Source organism: Telmatherina bonti (assembly GCF_933228915.1).
Source record: "Telmatherina bonti genome assembly, chromosome: 14".
Classification (NCBI taxonomy): Eukaryota; Metazoa; Chordata; class Actinopteri; order Atheriniformes; family Telmatherinidae; genus Telmatherina; species Telmatherina bonti.
This window is the reverse complement of record NC_136612.1, coordinates 15,327,873-15,340,797: the sequence shown is the minus strand read 5'-3', so window position 1 is coordinate 15,340,797 and position 12,925 is coordinate 15,327,873. Positions and strand designations below refer to the sequence as shown.

The 12,925-nt window shown below is 39.5% G+C and overlaps 1 protein-coding gene across 1 annotated transcript; it reads right to left on the bottom strand.

Annotated features, from left to right (window-relative positions):
* Nucleotides 1-2,914: 2,914 nt before the first annotated feature.
* Nucleotides 2,915-10,358, bottom strand: csf2rb (colony stimulating factor 2 receptor subunit beta; the record flags this gene model as incomplete). Its single annotated transcript, XM_079253015.1, has 14 exons — nt 2,915-3,301; nt 4,047-4,203; nt 4,306-4,385; nt 4,488-4,554; nt 5,815-5,911; nt 6,000-6,183; nt 6,470-6,597; nt 8,060-8,214; nt 8,302-8,434; nt 8,645-8,789; nt 8,866-9,020; nt 9,108-9,223; nt 9,382-9,499; nt 10,259-10,358. 14 exons carry the CDS (start codon nt 10,356-10,358, stop codon nt 2,915-2,917), a joined length of 2,022 nt encoding a protein of 673 aa, XP_079109141.1.
* Nucleotides 10,359-12,925: the final 2,567 nt, after the last annotated feature.

The window sequence follows — 12,925 nt, the reverse complement described above, 5'->3', positions numbered from 1 at the left end:
TTTGTTTATTATTGTACATTAAAAAAAAAAAAAGCTTTTTATAACATTTCTGAGCATTCTGAGGCAATAAAAACACAACCTGTGTGTGTCTGAGAAACTAAGCTACATCTGATATCAATGAGTGGAAAAGTCACAAGCAAGAGCAGAGGGAAGGTTTGTATTTTAAAGGAAAATATTTTTTTAATTTACTCTGTTTTATTCACATTTACTCATTTGTAATAATGTATTAATCAGTTTCTCTTTCTGATCTGTGTTTGCAAACTTAATTTGAGTCTTTCTTCACATAGAAAGATACAAAATCCCGAGAAGTACAAACAGAGACATGCCAGACTGGAAATGCTGAGTGTTTTAATTAAATTGATAAAGACTTCTTTTTCAGCTCAGGCAGCTCCACTCCCTGCTATCTGACGATTGTGAAGTTCCTGCAACACACAGTTTCATTCATTCTACTGTCCTCTATCAGCCCTACCTCTCTACTCCCTCGCCTCCTTCTATCCTTTGCTCTTCCAGCTGCGTGAGAGAGATCTGCAGGGAGGGAGGAACGCAGATCAACCTACATTTTTACACATTTGATAAAATGTTCAATGGACATCTATTTGTGGTTCAGACTTCAGGCTTCCTGAGCTGACTTCTGTCTAGAAAACAGGGAGAAACACAAATCCGTATTGTATGTTACTCAACTTATAAATATTTCAACTTAATTTCCAATGCAAAAGATCTTGCTTATTTCTGTGTAGACGCAGCAAATGAATACTTGTGATTCCCCAGCTGCCTTTACAAAGCCAGAGTCAGTCAGCTAATGCTGTTAGCCAGTGCCATGCTCAGCTCTGTCCAAGTGAAGACATGCTGGCCAGTGCTTGCTCATGTAGCGGCATAAATGGCTGCTGTCTAACTGGACTGGGCTGATGGTAACAGGGGATTTGCTTAAATGCCAGTTAATCCTATATGCTTGCTCGAGCCTCTCCATGTGGTTAGATATGAATACACACCTAGCAGAACTCTGTTTTGCTACCCAACGGCTAGTGCTACGTTGTTAAGCCATAGTCATCCCTGACAGGACAAAGTGGCTGATGATGGCCAAGAAATGGCTTGAACGCCACAGGCTGCTGTTGACTGCTTGCTGACTTGGCACCATACAAGTGGATGCTAGTTGGTGCACAGCAGGATTCAGTCCTGGCAGCTAACTGCTAGCACATGCTTACCTTGCCATGGAAGAGTGTCTTTTGTAGCTTAGCTTATTATTTTACCAATTCCTAGCATTATCTGAAAAGGTTATAAGGGAATTGATACATTGATATCACATTCCTCAACAGCATGAGTAGCAGCACAGAAACTCTTTTTCTGCCCCCACACAAGAGAAAACTGACAAAATACATTTTACAAACATTTCTGATCTGAAAAAAAGAATAGAGAAATTAGTAAAATGCCATAAATCACAACTACAGGAACATTATAACTGGTTGTGCACAAACATTTCTCTTTTGTCACCATGTAATCTCTAAATGGTTTCAGAATTTCAGACACAGTGAGAAGATTATAAATACAGAAAAATCTTCATCATGACAGGCTTCTGCTATTTGCTTGATTCAGAGATTAGTGACAGAATCACTGTCCCAAACTTTTTACATAATGCCATGAAATAAAAAAGTACAGCTGTACAGAAGGTGCTAGTAGGAAAAAAAAGGATGTTGTAGGCGAGAGATGAGCAGAGAGTTGGCTCAACTCATCACCAACCAGCTGGCGAGTCGACACATGCAAACTGAAATGCGTTGAGTGAAAAGCTGGCGATGTTTTCTATTTCAAACAACAAAAATTCATCATCAATTATCACCATCCATCTTTTTAGGTCTGGCAGATGCTGTATGAACCCAAAAGTTGGCGCAGTGAGTGGGAGAGTGGTACAATACGACTGCCTGCTGTCACAAACATCTGCAGCTAAATCTCCAATGACGGCACAACGCCAAGACTTCTAAAACCCACCAGCACAGCGAGCAGATAGTGTACACACAGTGAGCTGTTGCTTTGAGTAAACAGAGCGTATCTTGTCATATTAAAAACACACAAGGGGTGATGAAACAGCTGGGAGCTGTGCAGACAGAGTAGTTGCCAAGTAGCAACCAAGACACTCAGCAGCTCCACCAAGCGCTGAATGTAAGTTGCATTTATTTTGAAGTGAAGAACCTAAAGTTCTTCCTAGACTGTACTTCCTCTGGTATAAAATGGTCAAAATAGCCCACAGGCTTTCAAACCCAAAGACAGGACCAGCTGCTCAGCACTGACCCCTACTGGGGCTTTATGGTCAGTAGTGAAATCAGTATTACTGGGATTTTTTAAGTATAGTTCTTACAGTTAATACTTCACTGTAAAGACGACCAAACAGGCTTTGTTATACAAAACCAGTTGCATTTTTTTTTAAAAGGCACAAATCAGTATTTTTTATAAAATACACTGTAATCAGTATATTTATATGTATGCCTATAAATGTATAAATAAACATGTATTTATACATATAAATGTGTTTATATGGCTGATTATTTCTACCTGTCAGGTTTGGGTGTAATTATACTGCCTATGAGAAAGAATTGCTTTTAGTCTTTCTGCATTGGCGTTCTGATAGAACACCTGTCCAAAGGTGAACCTTGCTTCTTGTTAAATGTCTGCTGGGGTTGGATTCCAGCACAAAACAAACAAACAAACAAACAAGGAAAATGCACAAACAGAATTATTTTGTTAAAAAAAAAACAACCCATCATCAGACATACCTGCATTTTTGTCTCAAGCTTGACTCACTGAGTCAGATGGGACTCAATAAAGTTTCTAAAAATGTTGTAACAACAGCAACTTTGCAAATCGATTTCCCGCAGAAATCCTGCTTTGTCTTTGTGAAATGCTTGTCTTGCTTATTTTGTGGCTGTCATGAAGGCTGTGGGAGGTGGCAATACCCTGACACCTGAATGCTGGTCAGTTGAGGCCAGGGGTTAAAAGTTTCCAAGGTGTACTCCGGAGGTTGGTCCTGGATGGTGGACTCGCTGAGGCTGAAGTGGCTGCTTGACTGGACCGGCCATGTTGTGGAACTTGGGCTGAGCTGATTGTGCTCTGTGCCATCACACCATTTCAGGCTGGTGCTGTTATTGCAGTCGGATGTGAGATCCTGCATGGACCTCGAGCTGGGAAGATGCACGTAGTTTTCACCGTACAGAGGTGCAGGTACGAGGAAAGGAGGTGTGGAGACACTGGGTTGAATTTCTTTGGGATTTTCCTCAGCGGGGACTTTTCCAGACCTAGGCGTCGGGTCTGAACCCTGTCAGAGAGAAACAGTTCACACTGATTAACAAAAGTTAAGAGTCTCTGAAAACTTTTTCACCACTGAAGATGTAGCTGCTTGTTCCATATGACTTATTTAATCATTCATGTAGAATTTATTTTTCCCTATTTATTTATTTGATAGATTCTATAGCCTTCTAGGATCACTATGATGCTTTCTTACTGACAGCTATGGTTCTCCCCTGAGATAACATACATGACTGTTTTTGTTATAAAATTAACACGTTAATCTCAGATTAATGTCTTTGCAGTAACGTCTTAATTGTATTTATTAAATACATTTAAGGTTTACATTGCAAATGCAACTCACATTTAAATGTTCAAAGCAAATGTACAAAAAAAAACCTTGTTCTCAGCTGCTTTTTATAGTTTTTATTTGAAGTTTTAAAGGTTTAAGTCCAAATATGAATGTTTCTTTCAGATGGAATTGATCATGATTTTAAAAGTCTTTGTTTTCTGTTCTTTTCTTTTCCTTTATGTCTTGTTTTAATTTTAAATTATGCTTGTTATTTTGTAATGATTTAATGTTTCCATAAAGCTCTTTAAATCACCCTGTTGTTGAATTGTGCTTTACAAATAAACTTGCCTTGCCTACATGTGCACTTTGAAGGAGCACAGATGAGTTTTTAGGGATTATTGGTAGCTCTATTGGACACTGAACAGAAAGGTTGCTGTGTTATTTTGTAACACCAAACATCTGAGTAATCCTCAAATTAACTGACCTGACAGAAGATGTATGGTCCACTGAAGCTCAGAGAGGACATGTCAGAGACCTCCTCAACAGGGGAGGGGAGGTTATCACAGCCCCAGCATCCTTCATCCTGATCCAAACACCTGTTTGCAGTGCCCTTGGATGGCCACAGCAAAGCTTCTGAGGAGCTACAGGAGGAGACAGCATGTCATTTCCCCTCATTCACTGGTACAAGCCAGCATGTTCAGACAGCAGGACGTTTGCTATGTGCGAAATGGGAGAAATATTACCATCTAGATAAGGTGTCAAGGTGCTGAACTTTACAAATGTAGGTCTTCTCATTGGCTGTGAAGGTCTGGCAGCTGGCAGTCTGGATCACAACACACGGTGCAAACATGTAAAACTCTTCTCATGTGATAAGAAACCACAGATGAAGAAGAAGAAACATCTGCTGAGAATAATCCATCCTTACCTTGATGTCCGACAGGATCTTGCTTTTGCCTGGAGAAGGAACTGAGTCCATCCACAGCTTCACCTTCCTAATTATTCAGAATATATGCAGAATCGCTCAATTCAGACTGAAAATCCATTTTAAAAATGTAATTTATTACCAAACTTTTTTTTTTTTTTTTTTTAATGCATTGCAAAGGTTGTAGAATAATTAATCAAGACTAAAACTTATTAATGCCTAGTTAGCACTACATTAAACAACAATCCAAAAGCCAGTTTATAAAATCAAAAGTTTGGACGGTACTGGTGTCCAGTACTGCGACCTACTACACTGCAAAAACTCAGCCTTAAAAAACAAGAGAAAAAAAAAGACAAAAATGAGGTAAATGTTGCTTAAAATAAGATAAATTATCTGCCAACAGAACAAGAAAATTTGGCTTGTCAGGACTTCCCAAAATAAGTGAAAATACTCTTAAAACAAGAGGAATTCTCTGGCATAAAAACTAAGAATTATCTTACCTTTAAAAAAAATAAGCATATGTGTACTGAATTTAAGATTTTTAATCTTACTTAGATTTCAGTTTTTGCAGTGTAACCAGTTACCACCAAGCACCCTAAAATTTTCCAAACCAAAGTGGCAGACAAGCCATAAAGTAAACTTTAATCATGCATATAATCATTAAACTTCATGGATAGTTTGTTTATTTTGAGTAGAAATAATATTTTTTTCAGCCATTTGGACATCATTAGTCCAGTGACATCAGTTCCATAATGAGTCTGTTAGACCAGAAGTCCAGAGCAGTGTAAACTATATGAGCCTGCATAGTGGTGGATCATAAACAGCAGCCAGAAAAAGAAGGATTAGATGATAGAAGCAGTAGAAGTGATGATGCTGAGGGATGTGAAGGGGCAGGAGGACCAGATGCTGATAGAGCTCTACCAAATGGCCGTACTCGAGGGCCAAGGAGTGCAAAAGTCTTGAAACTCAATGATCTACCAGACGGAGACTTGGTTCCTATCATTGGAAAATTGCAACAGAACAGTGAGGAAACAGATCTGATCTGGATGTATTCATAGTTCAACAGAAGAGGTAGGGGCGGGGTCCGGGGTCAGGACTAGGGAGCATTAGATTGAGTGAAAGGGTTGACAGGAGAGAGTAGAAAAGGTAACGCTCAACATTACAGCTTAGCGTTTTCTGTAGCGAATGTGTTGCATAATATTCAGACAGAAATGAAAAAAAGGATCCCTGCTTTGCTTTATAAGTCAAATCTATATGTGGAAAAAAAAACTATGCATGAATGTGCATGAGCATGTGTGAAGAAACAGGCACATATAGATCAGCAAAGTACCTTTTACATGCTGGAACGGTGCAGTAAAATGTTAAGAAGACTGCAGCCACGAGGACACTAATGAGGATGTAGATCAGGGTGGACAGCGACCAGGTTTCTGCCAGGGGAACACAAGTTATTGTGAAAATTGGTTATGATTTGCTCATATCAGTCTCATTATGAGTGCATGTTTATTCTGTAAACACCTTGGTTTGAGGTCCACTTTACAGGATGGGTCCATTCTGATGGGATTCCCTCAAACTGGGAACCCTTTCCAGGGACTACTAGTGACCTGACTTTGACCTGGTAGCCCTGGAGTGGGCTAAGGGATGTTCCCAGGATTTTCATGGATGTGACACCCTCTGAAATGTTGAGAAGGATATAAGAACCCTGGAAAAGAAAATGACACAAAATCCTCAATTTTCATGTTTATTTACATATTAGTTTAACTTTGACATTTTCTTTCCCCTCATTTCATTATGACTCATTTTATGGTTAAAACAGGACAAAAAAATTAAATAAATAAAACAAAACACAACTAAATAAATAAAATAAAATTTAAAAAAATAATAAATAAAATAAAATAAAATAAAATAAAATAAAATAAAATAAAATAAAATAAAATAAAATGAAATGAAATGAAATGAAATAAAATACAGATGTAAAATTTTCATACCTGGTTTTCTGTCCTGTGATAACAGACCTGATAAAACAGTCTGAGTTGTGAAGCTGGTTTAGTCCATTGTACGATCCAGTTTCTTCCATTTTCCTTCACTTTTACCTGCTGGGGGGGTTGGGGGCGAACTGGGAAAAGAAAAATGACTTTCTATCAGCAAAATGAATGAAAAAAGAAATATTTGTAACGTAAATCAGTCTTTTCTCTGGATGCAGTAAAAACAGTTATGTTGTCATCTTTTTAAATAAAATCTTAAAAAAAAGTAAAGGCTCTTCCCTTTAATGTGTCTTAAACTGAACAAAACAGTGTCGGGTCCTCATAGTTCCACTGTTAATCAAACAAAAACAAAACTCAAAGGCAGAAGCGGTGTGTGAAAACAAGAAACTACTGAGCACTGCTTTAAGGCCACAGAGGACGCTATATCCATTCCAAAGTGACTCAGACTATTTAATTAATAATAAGCCTCAACAATGTCTGAGCAGCTTGTGGTGGGAAATGAGAAAGTAGGTTTTCATTCCAGCTGGTTTGTCTGTTGCCCACAGTGTGTGTTGGCATGTTTTGGAGAAACTAATGACTTTATAGGATAAAAAAAAAAAAAAAAGGTTTGAAGCTAAATGGAGATTTTCTCCCCCTGAAATCATTTAATTTTACTGATCAGAAAAATCAGACGGCTTTTATTCTCCGCCATCTATCAGCTGGTTTCTGGCGGTGACGTCATATTCTGGTCTAGAGATCTGACGATGCAGATAGAGTTCAGGATTCTTTTTTATTTAAAGGATCCTGAATCTTGGTTCCGGTGTCCTGCAGGTTTTCCGAGTGTCCCTGCTGGAACACACCTGACTCAGACCCAGACAAGCTTTGCATACGTCTACTAAATACACATTGATTTAAATCAGGTGTGTTGCAGCTGGGATGCTTGGAAAACCTGCAGGACACTGGTCCTCCAGGACTTGGATTGAGGATCCCTGTTTTATTTCACATATAAGTCCTTCCGTGCACTCAGTTCTGGGTGGCACAGCAAGTTGTGTTAAATCTTCACGCTGTGAATTTACATATGTATACATATGTATATATGTATATATATATATATATATATATATATATATATATATATATATATATATATATATATATATATATATATATATATATATATAACCTTACAAGTAAGAAATGATGTAGTTTCTACCTCAGATGATCAACCAACAAAGACACAGGCTGCACTGCAACAAACCCATTTTGATTCAGACAAAATATTTCTGTTGCAGCATCAACATAAAAGAGAGACCATGTGATGTATTATTACATCTAAGTATCACTTAGAAGCAGGAGCCGTGAAGTTTTTTGGTCAGCCAGTAATTATATTTTACCTTATTTCTGCCACCAGGGGTCACTGTTAAACAGCTCAATTGAAAACCAATGCATTAGCTCAATTTAAACACTAGGTGGAGCTGTTTAATTAGATTGTATATAGTGGGCAATACATTATCTACACAACTCTGCAGTTTCATCCCCCTGTTGTGCGTTTTTAATTTGCCAAGTTATGCTCTCTTCACTTAGAGCAACAGTGTAGATACATGCTCTACTCACTGTGTTTGTGGGTTTCGAAAGTCTTGGCGCTGTGTTTTGGTTGGAGATTTAGCTGCAGATGTTCAGCATGTGTGACTGTTAGCGAACAGCTGTACCGTACCACTTTCCCAGAGACGTCCACCTGAGCTGTTGGGTCATCGCAGCACATCTCAAACCTGAAAAGATGGATGGCGAGGTCAGCGAGGAGATAAGATTCATTTTCTAGACCCAAACACAACGCAACAGCTTCGTGCTGAACTCACGGTGCATTCTGCTTGTGTCGACATGCCAGCTGGTAGGTGATGAGCTGAGCCTGCTCTCTGCTCACCTCCCAGCTACACATCACTTCCCTCTCTCCTTCCAGTACACAATACAAAGTGGGAACCTGCCCAAAATCTGGTGCCAAAGAGAGAAGAAAGGAGAGTTTTAGGAACAGCAACAGCTGCAGAGTTTCTTCCAGTTCCCCTAAAACTGAACAGGCAGAGAAGATTAGAAATGTGAGGACAGAAGATAAGGAGTCGGGTCATTTAGAAAAAGCAATAAAATGACTTCAACAAGCCAAGTTGCTCCTTTTTTTTTAAAGAGAGTCTGCTTCCTTTTACTCACCATCTTTAGCTTGCCAAGTCACCGCAGGACTCCAGTCGCTCCACTGGCCCACACTGGCCTGGGCCCTCACCCTGGCTTCATACCGGCAACCAGAGGACAACAATCCCTTCTCAAGTTTCCAACTGGTGTGTTTGACGTCCTGAACCTGCAGAGAGGTGGAGCAGAGCATGCTGTGTGTCCTGCCTGACCGTACATGATTCAGCATCAAAGATGGAGCTTACAGTCCAGTTGTCCTCCGTCTGTTTCCTGTAGCTCAGCTGGTACGTGAGGTTTGTGCTCAGGGAGGAGGAAGAGGAGTAAGGGCTGGACCACTGCAGCCTCCGGCCTCCATCGCTTGTCTCGTGTGAGGACAGATTTACAGGTGGGTGCGCTCTCACTGTGCAGAACCAACAGAAAGACAACAGCGTTGTAAAGCTTGCAGTTGCTCTCAGACGCAGATGGTTTAACATCCAGGTGGACCCACAGAGCTGCAGAAGATCCACGGACTCGCTCTGAGGGGATGAGCAAAGGCTTGCTGTGCTGTTGCTGAGGAAGAATACCGTGTGACTGATGGCAATGGCAAAGGCACGAGTTTCATATCTGCAGTGGACATTTCCGTGTTCAGCGCACGGCTCACTGTAAAGACACACACACACACACACAGCTGTTAGGTTGTCAACTTATATCTTCTTAGAAAATATTCTCTTTACTTTCTTTCCCTTTGTGACAGAAACTTTTCGCGCCTTTTGTGTTTTTACCTTCCACCTTTGGTCTTGAAGCGGAGCTGCAGCGGTTCGTTTCCATGCTTCTTCCACTGGCAGTGGACGTGGGTCTGGTAGTCATTGTAGCACTGCAAGGACTCCAGCAAAGCTGATCCTGGGTGAAGACAGTCACAACACATTCAGGCAAACAAACCAACAGCTTTTTAAATTGCTCCTGATCATTGCTCTGTGTGGAAAATAAACCATGAAAAACTGGAACAAGGTAAAGCAGTTTACTGATGCTGTAAAGTTATCTTTATGTGCAGACACAATATTGGGTCATCCATTGAGTTTGGACTTTTGTTTGTTGTAATGAAGAATAAATCCATGTGGCTTTATAGGAACAGAACAAACAGAAAATTACAGAAAGAAAAGCCTTAAAAAAACCTGAAAGTCTGAAACAAGCTGCCACTTTTGACCTTATCATGTTCATTATACGCTTCACAGCCTTCAAAGTCTGAACATTTTGTTGCCCTTTTAATCTCCCAACACCACAACTTGTGCAGACTTTTTTTTTGTCCTTTATATAGTAAAAATATATAAACTCCTCTCGAGATCATTTTAAAAGGTACATTAAAGATTTCTTCCACTTCTGCTTTTATGTGATTAGAATAGTTCCTTGCATTTTAGACATCAGTCACACATCTTACATGAAAAATTATTCATTGCAAAATGTGTAAAAGACATTGTATTTGCTGTGCATCTGTTAGAAACCTATACGTTATAATGTAAGAAGCAGAAGAGCTGAGATGAGGTGTGTTATAAAGGAGCACCATGTTCACTGATCACAACGATGCCGTACATGAGTTTAGAAGAGCAGAACATGTGAGATCATTTGGTTGCCTTTAAAAGGTTGGTGCAGGTGGATACTCACCGCCGTGTGAGCTTCTGCTCTCGACGTCGCAGTGATCCAAATCTGAGAAGAGAGCCAGATTGGGGAGCGCCGACCAAAGCAGCACCCAGAGGAGAGCCATCATCACTCCTGCAGAGAGTGGGTGGGGTGGGGTGGGGGGAACGCCGCTTTTCTTTCTGAGCAGGTCTCAGCAAAGCCACTCAGCTGTGTGTCTTCATCAAGAAGCCTGTAGATCAGAGGGAAGGCAGGTTATATATATATATATATATATATATATATATATATATATATATATATATATATAAAAAACATGCATGTATTGAAAGAGAGCGAGAAAGAGTTCATTTACTAGAAATAATGAAGAAATGACTCATAACCACACCAGCAGCTTGTTCCGCTTTGACTGAAGGCTTATTGTGGGATGTCACCACACATCTGCCTTCCTCTTATCTCCTCTTCTCACATCTGATAAAAGAAAAAAAAACACTGCTCACTGGGTTGAACACACACACACACATGATAAGAGAGCATGTGTGTGTGTGTGTGTGTGTGTGTTCTGTTTAAAGTTCTATTTCTGTCTAACAGGAATAAAGAAAACTTCAGATGCTTAAAAAAAAACCCAAAACACACATAAGACAATAAAAACATATTCATTTTTTACCTTTTTTTAAGAGATCAAAAACAATAACATCACTGTTTTCTTTGACATATTAAGCATTATAAACTATATAACTATTTTGTGTTAAATATCTGATTTAATAAATTTATTTTCTTGCTTAACAGAACATTACAAATTCTTTTTTTTTTCAAAATAATTTTGTTCTTTTTCCTTGCTTTTATGCAAACAAACAACACATGCAGTGTTTTATTTGTTCATTGCTTTTGCCTTTTCATTTGCTTGTTTGTCGTTTTTTAATTTGTTATGTCTTCATTCATTAATTCAGTTCCCGTTCTGTCTGGCCTGTTGCCTGTTAGACAATAACATTTTCTTAAAAAAACTTTAATTAACTGAATTTATGTGAAAGAAATCCTTCATTTATTCATTTATTTTCTATTGTGCTCAGTTCATTTCAGGGCGTCGAGGAAGCTGGAGCCTCTCCCAGTAACTAACATGGCGAACTTCTTGGTGGACATGTCGCCGGTCCATCGCAGGGCTGATATAAAAAAAATAAATCATATCTCAGAAAAATCAAGAGGAAAGTCACAACCACCATCCAAACCCTTTAAAATCATCACAAAATGGAGAATCAAAGTGAAAAGGAGGAAAACAAAAGCAACACTGTTGTGATTTAAGTGGAGATTTAAAGAGGGGATTTTAAGGGTCTTTCAGGCATGACTTTTTTTTTTTCCATCTAGCTACTGTTTACAGCTAGCGAAGATGGGGGAAATCCCTGTAGAACAATATGGGAATCCAGATCTACCTCTGAAACCAAGTCACCACGCCGAGCTGCTGGTGACTTTCATGCGGTAAGTTGACCCGAAACCATCAGCCAGGTAAAGATAAGAAGGAAAAAACCATCAATGTGTATTTAATAGCAATTTTCTGCTGGTTTACCATCTATAAATAACCTCATTAATATTTCTCCTTGATGGATTATAAATGTATTATAACATCTTTGGCATCTGATGTCATCAGCATTTACACACAGTTTATTTCTACAACATCCAAATCCTGAAATCTTGCAACATAATTCACATCAGCACCCAGAACTTTACGCAGCAAGTCATGGAAACTCGATGTTTTCTTTGTCTTCTAAGCTCCAGCCTTTGTTTTATACATATTTAGATATACAGCAGCTGTATAGAGATGGAAAAGAGGGATGATAGATAATATTGACCCTCATGATGCATCGAGGAGATGAGGTAGATACCCCTCTTACCTACGCCACTCTAGTGAAGACAGCGCTTCCTTTGTCCGTCTGTCACCACTGCTTCCTTCTTGTCAGATGGCTCCTCATGAACACTGACAAGAACGATGTGGGAGTTTCTTGTGTAACAACTTCAGCTTCCCCTTTTCTCCACAGTGACTCTTAAAGCCATTTTCACTTTAATGCCTGATCAGCTGTTTTACGTTGAAGCCTCCATCAGACGGCCATGTTCAGGTTCAGTCACAACATGTGAGCAACGTGTCTGGGACAAGAATTTATTTATGTTGGGGTGGAAAACGTGTTGCTTATATGCAACATGGAGGTAACCATGAGGAGCATTTTCAATCCTCATAATTCAACTTAATCATTTAGGGCTGTGGTTTCACATAAGAAGCCCAGTTGTGGGCCGAAACATCTGGATTTGGCAACAAGCCCTGCTGAATACACACATCATCAGCTAACCACCAACCACACGCTTTGAGATACCAGCAAACGTACACATTTCCTTTATGTGGCTCTGCCATATGCAACTGAAACCTACCGAATCCTGCTCAGGATTCAACACTTATTTCCATCCTGCAGACTTTAAACGTAACAAGACCCTGGCGGATGTCTGGCTTTGTACAGTTACCTTCCATTTAGCTGCCAAAACAAACACTTCAGGTGCTTTTTCCCCTGACTGACATTAAGCAGAACAGTAAGCGGAGGTGGGCGTAATGGGGATGTCTTCAAAGCTTTTTATTCAGTGTCGGAGCATGTCAAACACCCACTTGTTATCTGGAAGCACATTTCACACCTTTTGAGTTTTAAAATGAGAAGT